The 20,141-nt window shown below is 39.2% G+C and overlaps 2 protein-coding genes across 2 annotated transcripts in view; one reads left to right on the top strand and one right to left on the bottom strand.

Annotated features, from left to right (window-relative positions):
- CCDC149 (coiled-coil domain containing 149) overlaps positions 1 to 15,331 on the top strand; it is a 53,912-nt gene extending 38,581 nt beyond the window's left edge. Inside the window, exons 11-14 of the mRNA XM_010576891.1 lie at positions 3,505 to 3,581; positions 8,673 to 8,780; positions 13,876 to 14,469; positions 15,085 to 15,331. Coding sequence (XP_010575193.1) covers positions 3,505 to 3,581; positions 8,673 to 8,780; positions 13,876 to 14,468 — 778 coding nt within the window. The 3' untranslated portion in view covers position 14,469; positions 15,085 to 15,331. The remainder of the gene's footprint in view (positions 1 to 3,504; positions 3,582 to 8,672; positions 8,781 to 13,875; positions 14,470 to 15,084) is intronic.
- A 3,712-nt stretch (positions 15,332 to 19,043) lies between these two features.
- On the bottom strand, positions 19,044 to 19,771 carry SOD3 (superoxide dismutase 3, extracellular). The gene has a single exon (XM_010576856.1). The coding sequence runs from the start codon at positions 19,755 to 19,757 to the stop codon at positions 19,044 to 19,046; it is 714 nt and encodes a 237-aa protein (XP_010575158.1). The 5' UTR covers positions 19,758 to 19,771.
- Between the last annotated feature and the right edge of the window lie 370 nt (positions 19,772 to 20,141).

Below are 20,141 nucleotides of genomic sequence, written 5' to 3'. Positions count from 1 at the left end.
TAGTCTCACTTTTAAGAAAAAAATAACTTGTTTGAGAAGAAAACAGGTCATTTTCCCTAGGTGATTGGTGGCTATTACTGCTAAGTTTAAGTAATGTTGTATGTTTTTCTTCAGAAGTGCATTGGCTTTTAATTTGAAAAAGTAGTTGTAAATGAATTCTGTATGCAGTAATGTGTTTCAAAATTAAATAGTTACATAAATGCAAAAATAAACAGTCCTAACCCTGCCTAGAAAGTGGATAAAAATCTTTTTTTTTCTTCTGCCAGAAATAAACCATTTATTAGATGTTCTTTTTAGGGCAATTTGTTCCTGAAATTGGCAGCACCCATGCAAGCCAGATTAGTGTAGAAGCTGCTCTGCTGCTTAGACATGTTGCACTAATTTTAACATTTCTAACTTGGGCAAGCTTGGTCATGACCAAAATTACAAAAAGAATTGTGTCAGTCTGTAACTGGGTAAATGTTTCCATGTGATATATAGAACTAGATATGTGACCGTGACAGACCCTATTTACAGACATTTGGGTGATTGTATCTGTATGAGGGTATATGTCTTCTGTAGCAAGATCTAAATTGAAAGTGAGGTGAATGGAGCTCAGGTGCAGTAAATCAGCACAGCTCCCTACAGATTATGGCCAGGTATGTTAGGAAGCACGGGAGATCCAGAAGGGAGCTTCAGAATTCAGGTAGGAGCATTGCTGCCGTTACATGAACAACAGATTTCTGTAAAACCTTATCCTGGAGGGAGGTTTAGGCTAACTCCCTTGTTGCATTAGACACATGACCAGAGGACAATGGAAATAGCTATCAGCACCTTTGTCCATGACGTGACCCTTCTGTTTCAGTCGAAGGATCTACTCCACTGTGGCTAGAGATAAAAAAAATAGATCAGAATTTGATGCTACCAACCCATGCAGCCTCTTTAAAAATACCTACTGTTCAAGGCCACCACAACTCAGTCTTCCCACAGCACATATGGATGTGGCAGATTATCTGGAGGTTACAAGGGAAAGGAAGGAATGGGATAAACCACGCTGTGTTCAGGATTGCTTACACATTTTATTTTTCAAAAGATGTTTCTATAAGAACTTGCAGCTTAATGTGGGGTTCATTCCTCCCATACCTGTCTTCAGATATTGATATTGTGGTTTGAAGCAAACTAGAATCATACACGTCACTGAATGTATTTTGCTGTCTTCCTGAATGAAAGGACCAGGGTTAAGTATTGTCCTCTCTTTTTGCCAACTGTTGTTCAGAGCTGCAGAATGATCCTTCTATGTGAGAACCTGCAACAAAGGTTAAAAAATAGCTCAGTGTCTCTTCTCAGGATCCAGTAGGAATTACCAGGATATATTTGTTCCAAAACCTTTAGAAATAGTGTGCTACAGCTGATAAATGAACTATAAATTTTAAGAGAAGCGAGAGAAAAGTGACTTTGCTATTGTTGTCTGAATAACAAGAGCAGTAGAAATAACTGAACTTGATGCAGAGGGTTGAGTTCCCTTCTGTGACACGGCTAGCTGGCGGGGAGGGCAGTATCTTTCCCCCCTTTTCTGCCCTGGAACTACTGGTGAACTACTTATGAAAATAATAAGGATTTTTTCTTCTCCTGGCAGAAGTGCTCTAAGCTTGTGACCTGTTTGTGGTGACAATCATTAGCCACATCACCGTTGTTTTGTCAGCTCCCTGGCTGAGCTAACATAACACAGAAGAAGTCTTGCATCATCTCTGCCTGTTCCCTGCCCCTCTAAGCCAGTGGAACTCCATGTCCTTCAGCTGACCCTTGGTGGGGCCTTAGACAGGGAAATGGGAGCGGGCTGCCTGCGCACAAGGTAGAGCTCCCTGAAAGTTGCTCTTGTGCCTTTCTCCATCACCTGTTGCTTTGTACTGCACAGTGCAGTTGCTGGGCATTGGGCCGTACACCGGGATATGGAAACAGAGGTATTAAGGCTGAGTCTCTCCTACCAGATGGAAGCATTCCGAAAGTGAAATCTAGACTTGAACAATTTTGATTGTAATTGGAGAAGACAGTAATAGATCTGTCGTAACCTGAGTAACCTCTTTGATTACTGAGTTTCAATGGGGAAACAAACCTAACTGCTCCCAAATGTCTTCTCTCCTCTGCTTGTAAACGTGATGGACTGTTTACTTTTTAGCCGATACACACCCCCATACCTTTCAGTGCTTTCTTTGATACTTGTTATAATCTTTCTCTTTCTCTTTTTGTAATCTTTAAAATACTTACAGGCTTTTATTGTGTCATTGTAGAGCCCTCACAGTAGACATTTCAAAAATACTTAGTCCTTGTTAATCAATTTTTCTAGCCCCTTTGATATTTGCTGAGGTTGCTATTCTTCACGCCCTTCCCAGATTCTGCCATCTTGTCAGTAGTGACATTCCCAGTATGCTCAAATGTCTGCAGCACAAAACCCTCGCTGGAGAGCATGCAGTGCAGTATTACACAGCTCTGGTGAGCATGGGAAGGTACTGTTGCCTTGCTGTGTTGTGATATCCTGCTTTTCTCAGCATTCAGTTCAAATTTAACTGACTTACCCTGTTGCTGTAATTTGATGAATAAAACTTGCTGTCCATTTTCTCTGCTGTCATGTTTAGAATTGCTGCTTCGTCTAGGTTTCTCACTCTATTGAGTATTGTTTGGGATTTACTCAGACTTCTGATTCCAGGAGACTTGCTGTGCCTGTGAGAGAAACACTTTCAAAAATTCATTGGAAAAAAGGGCTTTCTTTACAAGATAGAAATCTCTCATTTGATCTGGGGAGAGAATTAAGACTAAAAGTTAAATCCTGCAGGAGGGCTAACTGCAAATAGTATTTGTGTAGGAATCAGATACAAAAGAAGAGATGACCCAAGAAATGCAGTGAAAGCTAAGAGTGGGTGATAAAGGCACTAAAGAGCTTGAAGCTTTTTAGTAAAGTAGAAAACAGAGTTCAGCACTAAAAGAAAAGATGTAGTGGAAAAGATATTCCTTGCCATTTTAAGCAATCTTAGTGATAAGAGAAACCTCTGTGAATAAAGGGCTAGCCCAAAATTGTGCCTTAGAACTTCAGAATCAATCTAGATGCTGCCTTGAGTTTTCCATATTTTGTTTGCATAGCTTTTACCTTCTGGTTTTAGCTGTAGAGAAAGTAAGAGTAACTGGGAAGAGACATTTGCGGGCAATGAAGTAGAAATATTGTGAGTTGGTGTTCTTTGTCTTTACTGAAGGGCCAAGGCTGAATGTCTAGTACATCCTAGACTTTTTTTTTAAAAACCATGGGATAGATTAGACAACTATATTTCATTTTCTTTTAACTCTGGGGGAGGTTGTCCAAAGCCATTAGTGAAAAGAGATGACTGTATACAGGTTTACTGCACTAGTCAAGTAACAATTTAAAAATTCAACTGTAGTCATGTAAGCAATTGGGCTTTGGTTACCTTAGTGTAACAAGGAATCTCATCTCAGCTGACTGTCCCTGGCTTTTGTTTTTGTTGTCTTTTTCTGAAGAATTCTAGGGAATCGAGTGGCAGAACTAGAAAAGAAATTAAGAACTTTGGAAATCGCTGGCTTGTGGAGTCTTCCAGGTTAGTAAAAATTCAAGAGAACAGCTTGCATTATTTAGTTTTCGAGGGTATATTTGCATTTACAAAAAGCTTGGCTATAATTTTTTTAATTACAGTTATTTTACAAATGTGCTGTTCAGCACATTTGCAAGATTAGAAACTTCTAATAAATGTTAAGTTGAAACCAAAAATCAGTAGACTCTTTAAACTCTAATTCAAATATGTATACTGAAAAAAAAAAAAAGTTTTAAATACTGGAAATAATCAAATTGTCTCCATAGTCTGCAGGCAAAAAAAAGGGAACTATTTTATTTAAACAGTTATATAAAATGATACACAGGATATTGACCATTATGTTTTTCAACAAATTTTATTTATTAATTTTGTACTTCTTGTAACTTCCATGAATTTTATTGCTGTATTTTTAATGTTTTTCTGTAGAATCATAAACTCTGAGAAATTAGAAATGTAAATGATCTTAAATTTTCTAGTCCGTCTCTCCAGAACAGGCTTATTCCCTGTAGCATCTTAAGTATTGTATTTGGGTTTGAATTACTCAAGTAATGGGAGATTAATCTGCTTCCTAATAGACCTCGCTGTTAGGAAAATGTGCAATATTTAATTTACATTTACTTTTTGCTTCTTTTCTTCTCATTACACCTAATTGTGTCTTCTTTAACCACTGTAAATTATGCTGCTCCATTGTTGGTGTTTGCATCATTAGGCTTTGTTGTTTATGGCTTCCTATAAGTGCTGCTGGGGGTGGGAGATAAGTGTGGTTTAGGCTTCTAGTTTTTTGTCTCTGTTTTTTCCACCTAACCTTTCCATCTAGAAGAAAACATTTGACAAAGCTGAAAAGACCTCGTGACAAACCTATGCTGTTCAACCATTTGGCCTGATGTGGTGTATTTCCACTTTAGCTTGGCCGTTGTAGGCATTCTCAATCACCTTTCTGGAACTGGCTCTTGTCTTGACACTTTCCAGAACTGAAGGTCGCACATTTGTTTCCATGGATTACTCTTCATTTAGTCACCTAACATTAGTGCATTTGTCCCTCCCCACATTTTCCAAAAGATGCAGGTGAAATATTTGTCTAAGACCCTGGTAATGCAGTTCTGTACATTAGTACAGATGTGTATCATACTCCCCAGTTTAAGGTACTGTAGGGTTGTTTGGTTTGGCTTTTTTTTTTTTTCCCCCCCAAAAATAGTGTTCCATGAAATTCATACACTAATAAATGCAGTGTTTCTAATCTTTGCAAAATGTATTAAAAAAAATGGAACAATGGGAACTTCTTGCACCATTGTTGGTCTATGTAGGTAAGACATCAAATTAATGTTTATACAATAACAACTGTCTCTTTCCTTCCTTTCTTTTGCTGCCTGAAGGCCTGAGCTACAATGTCTCAGTGGGATTTGGGAGTAGGTTCTGCTTAACATATATTTTTAGTAACTGATTTTAGCAGTACGTTAAATATTGTCACTGCATGTAAACAAACACAAATGTTATCTGAACATTTTTATATTGGGCAGATTAAGATGCTCAGTCAAGTGAGTTAGATGACCACAAGAGAGAGGAAGGCTGCTCTACAAGACAATTCCTTTAAATTGAGGAAAATAGTAAGAAAGGATGATCTTAAATTGTAAAGGAATTTTACACTGGATTGCGAGTTCTGTTGAGCCCCAAGGTTTGTTGATTTGCTGCTTGCCTTTTAAATCAAGAGTGCCCTTTTTTTTCCAAGTGCACTCTAGTCCCAAGGTGGTCAGAAACAGCCTTGCAACACCTGGTGGGTCACCAATTTTCTTTTCAGAGCGTGGAAAGCTTCCGCTCCATAAAACAGCAGCATGTAACAAATAGTGTGGGAACTACCACAGTGGACTCTGCAGCTCAATGTTGGCTTGGGTGAGGGGCAGAATATGGAGAGTATCTCATCTAGTCAGTCTTAAATCCAGAGAGAACAAATTATTATTTGGTTGAGTTGAACTTTTTGTCATTGGAAAAAATACGCAGATGAAAGCTGATGTTCAGTCTAGCACTGAAAGAAACGCACATTATAAATTGCAGGTTTTTAATCTGAAGTTAACGTTCCTACTTAGGCATCATTGTCCATATAACATTTATAACATCCACTGCCACCATGGTATTAATATCTTCCAAATGGTGTTAATAAATGATGTTAATAAACTTTACCCTATTGAAGAAAGAGCTTGACCACTTCTGATTTTTTGTTAGGTGACTTATTTGTCATCTGCTTTTCAAGCAATGCATGAATGAACTATGGGGAAGCTAAATCAAAAGGAAGTGTGTATTTAATTTTTGAAATGGTGAAACTGGTAGTATAGTTCATTTTCTGTAGAAGTTCTGCTCACCACAAATTTTAGCTTCCCCTGTTTGGAAAATGGGCTTTAATTAGACGAATCTCTTGCAACGTTCATTGCTGAAAAGAAGGCAAGCATGGGCATAGATTTGGCTCTGATTTTTTTTTTTTTATGACCCTACTTGCCTTGAGAAGAAAGCAGAGAATGTGATGTTCGCAGAAGCATTTCTTTGCTTTGTCTTAGGTACATTGTGGTTCAAATATGCATGCATAATATGATAAATGTATTCAGTAATAGTACATAGTAAACACCACCTTATTCCTCTCACAGTTTTTTGTCACTAGACATTCAGATAAGTAATTCTGTATTTTTTTAAAAACCTATCATTTCCTGAAAATTCCAGATTTCCACTGAAAAAGAGCCTAAGAAAAGAGCTGACTATGACTCAGCCTTTTTCTGTCTGGGATGATAAGAAAGTTTTGGTGCTGCCTCTTGCTCTGCAGTAATCAGCGTGGAGCAGAGGCAAGGTAGAATTAATGGTCTCAGCAGCTGCTGTGGGTATAGCCAGTTACAGTGGTGTAGGGTGCAGCAGAGGTTATAAAGGGATACCCATCCCTGGAGAAAAAAATGACGAATTTACTACTACTGAAAACTTATCTGTCTGCTTATTTTGAGATCTGTGGTCTCACTAAAGTCCTCGAAAATTTCATTGAATAGAGGAACACAAAGCTATGTAAGTTATGAAATTGAGCTTACATGGCAGCTAATTGAAATTCCCTGTGTGTAATCCAACTTCAGATCATGATTCACAGAATATAGTGCAGCAATACCCCCATGCCCCTCCTTCATGAATGGATGTGAGTCGCTGTTAATAAATAAATATGCATCGGACTCTTTGGGCCACATCTGTTGCTTAGATGTGTGGATACTGAGCTTAGCTTTATTTTCAGTAACCAAGTTGGTTTTCAGAGAAAAATGTGAAAGTAAATGTGTTTACTGTGTAAATGCTGGCTGGAAGTCAAGAAGTTTCTTTTTTGAAGCTTGTCTTGCAATCTTCAGGGACTTTAGCTCAGGCTTTACTCTTTTATTCCAAAAGAAGACGACTCTGCTTTCTCTGTTAAAGCTCCCTTGCCCAATTTTTTTAGTCATCATCTTTTTCAATTTTACTTCCTCTGTTGGATTCTTTTTGGATATGTGGTTACTTTTGACTGTGTATGAATATCTATTGGATGTTTTCATACCACTAGTTCCCTGTATGATTTAGTTCTTCCAACACAAAATTCCTTCATTGTTAGCAGGAAAGTGCATTTGTCTAGGCGCTTTTGCATTTTGAAATAGCCATTGGATTTGTTTTGCCCCCTTTTTTTTTTTCCCCATTTTAATTAATTTTGCCTTACACTGGGGGTATTCTTCACTTTGCTTTAGTTAATATTATTTTTTATTACTTGCTATGGTGAAGGAAGAATTCTGATGCATACTTGACAGGGGGATCAAAGCTTGACGAGATCCATGTTTCAAAAGCATTAATTGCATTCATATTGCTGCAGTATATACCCCAACATGTTAAGGATATAAAAATGTCATTAATACCTTCAGGATCAAGGTATTTATAGCCAGTGCTTTCAAAAGTAGTTAGGGATTGGGGTAGTCCAGTTAGACTCCATGGGAACAGCTTGACTTTCATTATTTCTTACTAGGTACCAGAACTTTCTCAGAGCTGGATTTATTCCATGGATCTCCTGACCTGGTGCTCTTTTGAAAGTCTTTGTCTGGGGTGGGTGATTAGATTTAGGATGTTGCCTTAAGGTGAAACGTACAAACAGATTTAGAGGGGAGAAGTGGTTGTTACATAAATGTCCATTCTTATGGAGATAAATAGAGCAGTAGCTTGCCGCCTCCCCAGCCATTACTTATCAGTTGGCAGTTGTTCTGGAGGCCACACAAACACCACGCTTAGCTGATCTTGCACATTTCCTGCCATCTCCCCTCTAGGTTTAAGGTAGTGTCAGTCACTAAAAACACGAGCATCCTGAATAGTGGAGGACTTCCTAAAGGGTCTGCAGGTGTTGCTTTCTGTATGGCTAGAATATGTAAAGACTAGGCATCTACAGCAGAGTCCTCAGCTGAAGAGTTTCTTGCACTATTTTGTCTGCAAAAGAGCTGGAAAATTGCCCTTTTCCATTTGGTTTAAAATGAAAATGCTCAGAAATGTTTTTGGAATTTTCAGATTAAAATCCCTCCTGTTCCCTAGCCAAGTATACTTGTTTGCTCCATCAGTTCTTAGTTATGCTAAGCTTTTAATATTTTTTTAAAGGGAGCATTGTAGGATAATATGTGTGTGAGTCTGTACTGTAAAACTATATATGTGATACGAGCTGGTTCATCACTGAGGCAGAGTAATAAGAGAGTAAAGAGTCAGTGCTGAACACTTGCTGGTAATAGCATGCAAATGATCCATTACTCTTTATAAAACTTTTGGTATGATCTGATCATTAATATTCTGAATTGAATGCTAATTGCTAATACAATTTGCTGCATACAGCACCTGGTCTTCTTTCAAAATCTGTCCTTTACTCAGTACTGCAGGTAAAAACAAACACCTTTTCTGTATTTGACTTGCATATTCCAGCTCCAGTACAGAGTATTTTTTTCCATGCTGTAGGAGGATCATTTGAGATGCTTTTCCCGTTCTGTACTTTTCAGTACAGAAAACAGTTGTAGGATGTTTGAATATCATTAGTCCACAATGGATGTAATTGGTGAATTAATGGTTCTAACTCTTTGATTGTTTCAGGTGGAAAGGATACCATAACATTCAGTGACCCAACCTTGCCTGTTATACAGCAGTCCAGGTCAACGTTGTTAGTGTTTACTGATAAGCCACAGAAAACTGAAGTACAAGGTGAGCACCTGGCACGTAAGGAACATGATGAGACCTGAGCACTCATTTCTTTCCAAATAAAAAGTAATAAATTTTCATGCTGGCATAGCAGAAGGCAAAGTTTCAGTGGTCACAGAGATGAATAAATCATCCACAAGTAAAATGGATAGATGGTCCCAGTACAAATAGCAAAGAAACGACTGAAAAATGACTGTTGAATAGATTGCACAGGGCTAGGGATCAGGTCTTAACACCTCAAAGAATTTTCCTGCCAGATAACTTGATACTGTGAGAAGTTATTCATGCCATCTATGTTACAGTTAACTGCCTCCTGCTCTTTTTCCCTCAGTTAAAATGCACAGTAGGAAAGCAGTCTGTGGAACTGGCTTAGCACTTTCCTGCATTATAGCTGATACCTAGATGAAAGGCTTCCTGATTGCACCCAATAAATTGAAATACCCGACTCGTTTTCCCAGAGAAATTGACTGCTTTTTTTATAGTCTTGCATGTGTTTTGTTAAAAGTCCTTCCCCAATAGCAAGCTTTAACATCTCTCCAAAGTCAAGCTTAACTTTATTTGACAGTAGCAGGAGATAGTGCTTTGCTGATAACCTTAATTTTTTTTCCTTAGTTTTTCATAATGGATGGGAGATGGATTATTATGCTTGCCTATCAGCATTTGGATAAGCTCTTTAATGGGCATAACATTTTTGGTATGCCCAGATCTTACTCAGCTAACCATGAAACATCATAAACTATTTATTTGTTAGTCCTAAAACTAAATAGATTGTGGCTTAATTTTTACTTTATTATCCATGTCATCATCTGATAAAACTTGACAGCCAGACCGATCGTTTTTTATAATCTTGATCAGCTGATATTTTTGCTAAAAATAAGAAGTGAAACTATAGTGAATGGTTCTCCAATGAGTAAGAATAACTCATAAATATTCATTTTTTTTGCCTCCTTAATCATTGTTTTTTAATTAAATCTGCAGTTACTAAAAGTATTTACTTGGTGGCATTATGCTCTTTCTTTTACTTATTTGTCCTAGGTGAGGTTGGTATTACAGTTTTGATTAAAGCTGCCTGTCAAATCTCATCAGACCCTGTTTCTGTTGCTTTGTAACACTGCCAAAATTTAGCTCTGGGCTGAAGCTTTCCATGCTGTGTTTTCTACTTCAGCTGATTTTTGTAAAGTCAGCCAAGTCAGTTTTTTGTGTTAAATTCTGATGACCATGTGGGTTTTGTGGGTTTTTTCCTTTGGTTTTGGTGTTTGGTTTTGTTTGTTTTTTTTTTTAAACATGCAAGCATTTAGTATATGTATAATTGAAAGGAATTTGAAATCTGGGGAAAAGGTTTCCACCCTGAGAAAACAGGCTGGTGTTTCCACCCCATTCTAAATCATTCACTTTCAAATCTCATCTGCTAAAAACAACAAAAACCAAACCAATGATTCTGTTAAGCTTGCTTTGTGCCACCAACACTGGTAAAACTCTGCCTGCACCGTCTAGAGGGAGCAAAACTTGGAGCAGAGAGGAAAGGAAGGCTGAGATCAGGAATCTCAAGTGATGGGGAGACTAGAGTAAATGGGGATTGACAGAGTCGAAGGAAGTCTGAGTGAGGGGGGACCTGCATCTGGCTGAGCAGAGGTCAGAGCACAGGAGCAAGGAATCAAAATGCTGACAGTGAAAGCAAGGTGTGATAAAAAAGATTGAAAGGTGGATGAGAAATGGGCAGAGATAAACAAAGAGATATAGGGCAGGAGCAAAGAGCTAGGCAGGGGAAGAGTAGAAGAAAACAGCCTTGGAGGGGAGAAAGCAGACGAGGATTAGGCCTGTGGCAGTCATGGGAAGAATCAGCTCCCAGGAGGTCTTCACCCTCTTTCCTCCTCCCCATCCCATAACTGTAAAAGAGCCAAGATCAATCACAGAAATCTTGTCATTAAACTGGAGTAGTTTAAGAAATTACTGTTCTGCCTGCACAAACAGCTTGATTTTTCCTGTTGCATGTGGTCCAGTATACCTGACAACCTGCAGTGAGAACTCAGACAAAACTCACCTCTGTGATAGTTTAAATAAACTGGGCCAACTTTTCAGTGACATAGATGAGCACATATATACTACCAGCTGTGCAGGGAACACCATAGCTTCTAGCAGTAGCTGGAGCAACAGTAACTTCTTCTTTTTCTGGAGGATGTTTGGGGCTGCCATCTTCCTTCAAAGCCTGGAAAAGAAGCAGTGTGTTTTCAGCTGTAGGGCATGTCCCTCTGCTTGGAGTCACACAGCTTCCCTGCAGTCAGCAGCTATATGGGAGTGATACACTGAGTCACCTTTTGTGCCACTCTGAAGAGAGAATGACTGTCTGCTGTTGAGTTTTAGAAGCTTGGTGCATATTGCAATTTTTCATCTATACAGTGTACCTTCAAAATCTGGGGGAGCTTGGCAGCTGGGAAGAACATAGGAATGTGTTCACCTGCCTTCATTTACCAAGCGAGTATGCCCTTGGTTTAAAAGTATTCCAGAAATAAAAACAAAACCACTTTCTTTTCCTGTTACTTGAATGATACTTGAGTGAAAACAGTTGATTAAGCAGAATAGCAATGAAATTCTTACATATGTGTCGTGGTTTAACCCCAGCCAGCAACTAAGCACCACGCAGACGCTCACTTGCTTCCCCCCCGCCCCTCACCCAGTGGGATGGGGAAGAGGATCGAGAAAAGACGTGAAACTCGTGGCTTGAGATAAGAACAGTTTAATAGAACAGAAAAGAAGAAACCAATAATGATAACACTAATAAAATGACAACAGTAGTAATAAAAAGATTGGAATGTACAAATGATGTACAGTGCAATTGCTCACCACCTGCTGACTGATGCCCAGTTAGTCCCCAAGCAGCAATTCCCCCCAACCCCACTCCCCCCAGTTTATATACTAGATGTGACATCCCATGGTATGGAATACCCCGTTGGCCACTTTGGGTCAGGTGCCCTGGCTGTGTCCCCTCCCAACTTCTTGTGCCCCTCTAGCCTTCCTGCTGGCTGGGCATGAGAAGCTGAAAAATCCTTGACTTCAGACTAAACATTACTTAGCAACAACTGAAAACATCAGTGTGTTATCAACATTCTTCTCATACCTAATTCAAAACATAACACTATACCAGCTACTAGGAAGACAATTAACTCTATCCCAGCTGAAACCAGGACAGTATTTTTAAATACTAGGCCTGACGTCATGTTGGTCAGGTATAGTTCCTTTAAATAGTACCATTGATATTTGGTGCCTGTTTGGCCCAGGAAATGTTTTTAGCTTTTGCACTAACATACATTCTTTATCAGAACTTTCTGTTATACATCAAGTGTTGTTCTAGCTAGATCTACAGGTAATCAGAGGACTTTTTCAGGCTTTTTTTATCTAATCTATCTGCTTACCCTGGTCTCATCAAGGCCTGTTTTAGTCTGTACTTGTTATCATTGTTTCAGTTAAGCTGGATGGTAGAAATCTGTAGGATATACTGTGCAGTTCCTGTGTTAAAATGCATAATGACATAGTGTAATCATATGAATTAAAGACTGTCTTCTGCCACCAAATCTCATTTTATCCAATGCACAGGACGGATAGTGTGGTGGGATAGACTGTACTTGAGCATCACAGCTGCTAATGAACAGCTATTTGGGTTTTTTCCCTCTTCATTGTCAAATGCATTGTTCCTGCTGTATTGCCTGTGTGCTATTTCAAGCATTCCCTGAAGACAAAAGTACTGTTTTTCTATGAACTTTTCTCTGGTGATACAGTGCTTTGAAACAACTTATCTTCAGAAAATTGCAGCAAGGTGATGGGATGGTGTTATCCCACTGCAGAGGGGAGAAACTGAGGTACACAAAGAGTAAGGTAGAGTGCCTGCTAATTTCGAGTGCCAATTTGAGGTACATAAGTTTTGGCTCTTTTTGGAGCACTTTGAGTATGTGTGTTCAGATATACAACAGGAGCAGAGCAGTACTGCAAAACAAGCTCCTAGGTTTCCAGCTGAGTGCTCAGATAATGAGGATTAGATCCAGTGGGTGATCACCTTTTGAAAATTAATTTATCCCTGCCTTTTCCACATAACTTAAATTCCAGCTCTTCAGAGTAGCATTCCTAGCTTCCTTAATGGTAGTAAGAGTGTCTGTTCCCTTCATGCCAACCCTTGTCTCACTCACTCGGTAGCTCCCAAATTGCAAATGAGGCCGGTCTGATAGAGACTGTAGGCTTCTGTATTGTGTAGCTCTGGTCCGTCCCTGCAGCCAGGCTGTCCTGTGCATTGCATGAGGCAGGATTCTTGTGGGAGAAATAGTGTAAATGCTCACATACTAAAAGGTAATGCATCTGCATGACAAGAGTCGTTTTAAGCTGTCAATGCAGCTATACTTCTGGCATTTCCTAATTTTTCTTACTTGACTTCACACGCTTATTTTCAATGAGGCTTTTTGTCCTTAACTGAGATGAGGACAAATTCTCTCTCTTTGACAAAGCTGTGTGTTTACACATTGCTGTTTTCTCTATTCTGACACTTTGTTCAGTGTTTGCCTTTTGGTATAACGGTATATTTAAAATCCTTCCACTGCTGCTTTGTTTTATGCTGTTGCCCAAATAAGAATTATCTTTTATGTTAGGAAAAATGTTGCAGGACCAATAATGAAACTTCATTATTAGAGGAAAGCCTGTGAAAAGCTCCAAATAAATGGAGCTTGTGTTAACCCCTGAAGGTGGTAGCGATGTGGGGATTAATGTTAAGCTGTGCCAAAAATTTCTGTAGCTGAGTGCATTGCTTAGAGTTTATATTCCTCTGAAAAAAAATGACCCTGCTGTTCTACAGTACAGTATCCACTATGACTGTTAGAGTTGTTGGTGTTAGGGAAAGACAGGCTCCAAAACAGGGCCAGATCCAGCAAGAAACTTAGTGTTGATTGCTTATCATCTAAGAAACGGGCCTGGGATGCGGTAGGGAATCACTCTTAGAAATTACTTACTGAGGTGAATTTCTCTGTGGTCTGGCACTGGTGGTGATGGTCTTCAGGTGAGATATATCATAAATACCTGTGACTCACTAGAGCATCTTGCTATTCCATTTCTCTTTCAGCAGAACAGAAGGGAGAACGTGCTGAAACTTGTGCTGTTGCAAGTGCGTCCCTGGCTCCAGAGGGAACAAACTTAAATAACAGAAACCAAACTAAACATTTTTATCCTTCATTACCCCAACTACCTTCTGAGGAAGAAGAAATAAACAAGCTTGGAAGTCAGATAATTAAGCTGACAGAGCAGGCAGTTGCAGAACTGGAAGGGAAAAGAGCAGGCACTTCTGCAGGGGAGCAGAAGAGGGTGGTTGGAGCAGAGCTTAACGGTTCATCTGAGGGAGAGTTCCCACTTTCCAGCCCTGACCCATCCAACCCCACAGATCCCTCAAACTCAGAGAATGAACAAACAGCTGAAACTGAGGCCCTGAAAGACAATGACAAAACCTCAGAGAGCGATTGTGAAATTCCAAATGAAAGAGGGGATCGAAATAGCAGCACCATGGATGAGGTGCATACTGAGGACCCTGGAAGGCATGGAGGGCTCAGTGTTACAACTGCACACACAAACAACAGCTTTGAGGAGCTCCCTGAATCTGAAAACAAGAAACCATCTGATCCTGCTGAAAACTGTGAATATTTGGATAACAGTTTGGCTTGAGGTATGAAATCCAGGCCCTCGAGCATCTTACTGTAATCCTTTTGCAGTGTCTGTGCTGCTGCGAATATGATCAGGGAAACAGTGTGCCGTAGGGTTGATTTTTACATTGAACTGTTAATATTTGTCTAATAAAGGTGTTTTTCTGTTAGTTTTGGCTACAGTGTACCAAAAATGTAAATTATGTAAGGGAGAGAATTAGTGATGAGGTTTAATTGTGTTGGTTTTTTGTAATGATTTGAAGTTTCTACATAGATTGATGTAATTTACATTAGTGTAGCAAAGAAACCAATGATAATGATTTATCATGTTATCACTAGGCTTCTGTAACATGTGTGGTCCTAGTGCTGGACTGTATTTTAATGGTTAGAAGTGTCTTCCAAGGATGAAAAATTTGGAACGATAAATTGAGAAGCATCTTAAGGCTGCAAGCTTTTGCTTGTTTCTCAGGCTGTGTTCAGTTTCTCTTTACATATAGTGACTGTAAGTACATCCTTAGAATAAAATCACTATTCCCTTATAGGAAGTTTCTGAAAACCATCCCTGCATGTATATAGTTCTCTCATTACAAACCTTTATATCTTCTCAACTGTATGAAATTTTTCCTTCCCTCTCCCAGCTCATCTCATGAAAATGCAGGGAGTTATTTCACCAGACGCTGAGAACCCAATTTAATGAAGCTCTGAAGGAAACATCATCAGAGAAGCCAGAAGTCTTTCTGTGAGAAACGGTAATGCTGTTCCAAAGCAAGGAGAACAGCAAGAGGAGAACCAGTGATGCGCTGTCCACCTTCTTGGCTCTCTCAGTTACTGAAATTGCATTCCTCAACTTACAGGAGCTGGAACAGCCCTTGGGCTGAGTATCGGGTGGTAGATTTCAGCCTACTCTATCTGTGCCCTCCTTTTTAAAGGAATCTGTGTCTTTTTTATTTTCTTATGTTTTGGAATTAAGGATAACTGTTCCTTTCCTCCTCATTTCACCAGTCTGTGGTGTGGTAGAAGGTTTATTTGCATTGTTGCCGCTTTCTTAAACTTCTTCCCTTGTTGATGTTTAGTCATAGGAAAGCACTCCTATAATAACTGGGGAAAAGGGAGGCTGCTGTGTCATTCCCTAGCTCGCTCCTAATGCTGGAGCTGTGCCACTCTGCTCCTAGGAAGGCAGCAACAAGGGAATACTTCATGTTGAAGTTAGCAGCTGTTGGAGAAGGAGAGGCATGTCTTTGCTCTCCTGTTTGTAGCATAAGGAATAGTCTCTGCAGCTGCGAAGCTTCTATGGGCCAGCAGCCGTCAAGGCAATTTTTCTGCTGGCTTGGGACCTAATTGTCTGTAAATGTTCATTTCTCACTCCTAGAACTTGAAACCAATCAGAGAGAATTAAACCAAATTTAATAAAATACTACTAATAAAAAGGAAAATCCCTCCCAGATTGAGTCCTTCTTTGACAAATAACTGCCAGCTGCAAATTTTTACAGCCCACTTGTCAGCTACTGAATAAACAGAGTTTATATTAGCAATACTGACAAACTCTTCTGTATATGGAAGATGAGCTAGCAGGTGCTGCCATAATCAAGGTGTCAGAGTCCATGAACAGTTTGTATTCAGCAGAAGAAAAGCTGCATGTAAATTATTACATATAAATATAAGGAATGATAGTGGGAAGGTGAAAAATGTGGCTTGTCTCTGTTCTCATGTGTTTTCCCTAGCAGGTGCATTTGTGTAACCCTTTCTGTGTCTGTCTGCAGGCAATAAAGCCATACTTGCACTGCTCTTCAAAGATGTTTCCTTTCTCTTTAAAGGTAATTTGACATTGCAGCATTTCACTGAACTAAGCAGCAGCCCTTAGGAACAAAAAACATCTGTATATTTAAGTGTATTAGGGACATGAAGCAGTAAAAAGTCTTTCTTTCATTACCCTGATCACCACTTAAGTTCCTCAGCACCTGAAAAACCAAGAAGAGCTTAAGTATTTGAAAGATTGTTATGCTGTTCCCATTAATTGTAACTGACTGGATTATTGACTCATTTATATGACAGTACTGACAAGTCAGAAGAGAAATAGCTGCAGAAACTGAAATCTCCAGGAGAATGTGGCAGGATTTTTTCCTTTAATGCTTGAATGTCACATGAAGTAGCATTTTATTCAAGATGTATTCTTTTCCATCTTTCACAGACTAATCCTGCGCAGAGCTAAATATCAATGCAGTCAGAACTGAGGCAAGCAAATAAGAAGGTCAAGATATCATGTAGCTGAGCTCAGAAGTGTTGAGGGTGTTATATTGTTTCCCTGTCCTGTGTCTTTCCTGACCCACAGTTGTGTGAGTTAGCATTTTGCTCCTGCTCCCTTAACAGCCAGTTAATGCTATTAATTAATGAAGAGCTTGGTGCAAAAATTTGAGCAGGTAGAAGCAGTGCTGGACCAACAGCTTTTTAGTGCCTCATTCATTGATTCTTTTTAGTATGTTTTTTCTGTGAGAAAATAGAGATGTACAACCCAACAATTAGGACATCTTGGTAATTATCCTCACACCATTCTCCCTCTTTGATGCCATTTTTATATCTTTGCAATCATTAAATTCCAGTGCGATATCTGGAAACATCATTTTTAGTGCTATATCACTGCTGCAATACTGTCCCTCTCCTTTCTGCTCTGGTGAATGTGTATTCTAGCTATGTTTTTAGCCTTTTCCCAGGAAGACAAGACTTCAAAGCCAGGAGACTTGTAGAAGTAAGACGTCTTTGCTGCGCTATGTGCTAACTAATTGAATATTCTTGTCAGTATCTTCCTTGGATATTGCTTTAATTGATGTTGTTGTGCTATTAGAATGATGATTTTTTTTCCCAGTAAATTAATTGTTTTGTTGTGGAATCAGCACTACTTTAGGTTTTGGGGGGATGGGGTGGGTTTGGTTGGTTGGTTTGGGGGTTTTTTTTAGAAATGTGTTCCCTTTTTCTAGGACTTTAGAAATGCAGGAATTGCATCCATACATATAAGTGGTTTTGGTGTTGGGCTCTGGGGAAGCAAACTGGGAAGGGAATGTTGTGGCAGGGGTATGGGGAAGATGCATTTCGCAAACTGATTTTAAGGAGGTTGTCTCACCTAAAAGTGAATTAATGTATTATCTGTGAGAAGGATTTCATTTGAAACTACGATGTTGTGGTTATTTGAAAAACAATGATCACTGAATTTGTAAAATAAGTGTGTGAAAATGACAGATTAAGAAGCATCTTTTAGAATGCTGCTTCTTTTCTAAGTGAGACTATTTTTAAGCATATGGAAATTTGTATAATAAAGACAGTGGAATTTCTTTAATCCATATGAGCTCAGGAATGTATTTCAAAATCTTAACTGAGATTAAGTTGAAAGTCTGCTACATTTCTAAAAGATAGGATTTTGTTTACCAGCTTCTGTTTTGTAGCTTTACTTTCTAAAATACGCAGTTTAATTTATTTGAAATCTTTTGTTGCTGCCTGGATTAACTGCACAACATACATTTTGTCATCTTTAATAAAAACATTTCCTGATACGCTTGTTCTACCTGCTTGTTCCCTTTTCTCTTCCCAGTATCAGATGAATGATAGTCATGAGGTAGTGTTTTAGTGTTTTCAGTGAGTTGTGTTAAATTAAGAAAGTAAAGCTTTACTGAGTGAGAGTTTTAAGTCTGAAAATTATCTGACTTAAATCTTTTCACTGTCACTTCTCCCAGCGTAAATTGACTGATTTACTTCCTACATTTTTGTATGAAGAAACACACTCAGTATTTTTTGGCTTTGAAAATAATATTTATCTCTGGTCTGCTAAATTTATCATCATCTAAGCAGCATTAAAACTTTTGTATACAACTTAGTTACTAACAGGCACAAACTAGAAGCTTTAGGGAATTTTTGCTGGGGAGTGGTGGTAAATGGGAATATTTCTTTTAAGTCTGCATTCAGATGTAAACAGTGTGACTTAGCTATAGCCATGTGGACAAGTTAAAATAGATAAGAAGCTTATACGTGTTTGTGAGTAAAACCTGAAAATACAAGTAGAATAATGTAATGGATCTAAAGTTTAAAACAGAAATGTCTGTACTTTCCTTTATTTTTAGGGGAATTCCATTATCCAGGTCTTGCAACACAACACCCAACACTGTTGAAAGCACAGAGATCTTTTTGCCTTTCAGATTTGCAGCTAAATACAGGATAGCATCTAATGAGAAGCAGTTTCTTACTTATCCATATTAACTTTTTTTTCCTTTAGTATCTAACTTGTGATCCCTTAAGAGCCCCTTACAGTGCACAGGCTCTTTACAGACTATCAGCCAGCTCCGTTAGCACTCTTCCTTACATGCATTCAGCTCCCAAACTGCATAAAAGGGAATCTTTTCAAGAAAATACATCACGAGGTTGAGTTGATGCTCTTTTTATTGATGGGCTTACAGAAAGGAGGCTCTACAAAGTGATACGCATTTCTGAGAGGAGCAAGCAAATGGAAATGGGAATCCTTTAGCCGTGTATCTTAGTGGCCAGTGGCACAGCCTAAGCTACTTTGTGCTGCCCAGGCTGTAACCAGCTTGTTGATCTTCACATAAGCCTGGTTCTATGGTCGTTTGTTGAGCCCTCTCTTCTTCTTGTCTGTAACCTCAGACAGTTTGTCTTCCCACAAGTTCTTGTTGCATATCCCAATCACGCAGCAAGCCAAACGTTTCCCAGCATTTCCATTTTCCAAACTGGCCTTATTGTTGCCCTTGCCCATGTCGTCTTCCTGCTCATGGATCACAACGGATCTGCCCATGATGGAATATGGACCAAACATAGTGGCAAAGAGATTTGTTTTGTATTTTCTGATTTTGCCTTCTTTAGGAAAAAAGTTGCCAAAATCCCCTGGGTGACGGGGGTGATTCACACCGAAAGGGTTATAATGTCCTTCTGTAGAATCACAGCCGTTGCTGAGATCCCCAAGCTCGTGGATATGTATAGCTCTACCAGATTGATTATTATCCAACGGAAACCCATCCAAGTAAAAAATGGCTTCTAATCTTCCATGTGAGTAATGCTGTCTGAATAAGACTTGTCCAGTCACTTGTGGCTTGTCAGCATCTATTTTGGAGCTGGGTTTCATTTCACAAGTGGCGTAAATCATCCCATCAGTCTCATTACCAGGCATTACTGGGTGGAGCAAATTCTGCCAGAGGTCGTTCACTTTTTTCTGTATGTCATGAAATGACTCTTGGCTTGGATCGGTTTCTTTGGCTGTCATGACACCAGAGGCAGACAGGGCAAGCCCAGTGACCAGAGAAAGAAGCAGAAGCATCTTGGCAATTCAGAGCCTGCAAAAGGTACAAGAAGCTACAAAGAATTAAGGGCTTTTTTCAGCAGTATGGCAGCGGAGGAAGGCATGCAGCCTGTGGCAGTGCTGAGCAAAACAGCTGGAGCATGGTCCCGGTCGACTGCTGCTTTCTAAATCTGTCTAATGTGATGAATTGAAACTAAGTCAGAATGCATATGCATGTTTAAACACATACAACTGACACCCATGACTAAAATGCTAGTGATTTTATATTTTACGCTAGATCTTGATCTTAAAAACTGCTTCTTTTTCCCTGCAGGAAGCAAGTAAGCCAAAGCATTGTTTAATCTATTTTTTAGTTTGTATTGAGACTTTCCTCCTGCTAGAAATTCCAGCAAGACAGTTTGC

This window comes from Haliaeetus leucocephalus, unplaced genomic scaffold (assembly GCF_000737465.1).
Source record: "Haliaeetus leucocephalus isolate CR32 unplaced genomic scaffold, Haliaeetus_leucocephalus-4.0 Scaffold545, whole genome shotgun sequence".
NCBI lineage: Eukaryota > Metazoa > Chordata > Aves > Accipitriformes > Accipitridae > Haliaeetus > Haliaeetus leucocephalus.
This window is presented reverse-complemented; position numbering and strand designations above follow the sequence as displayed.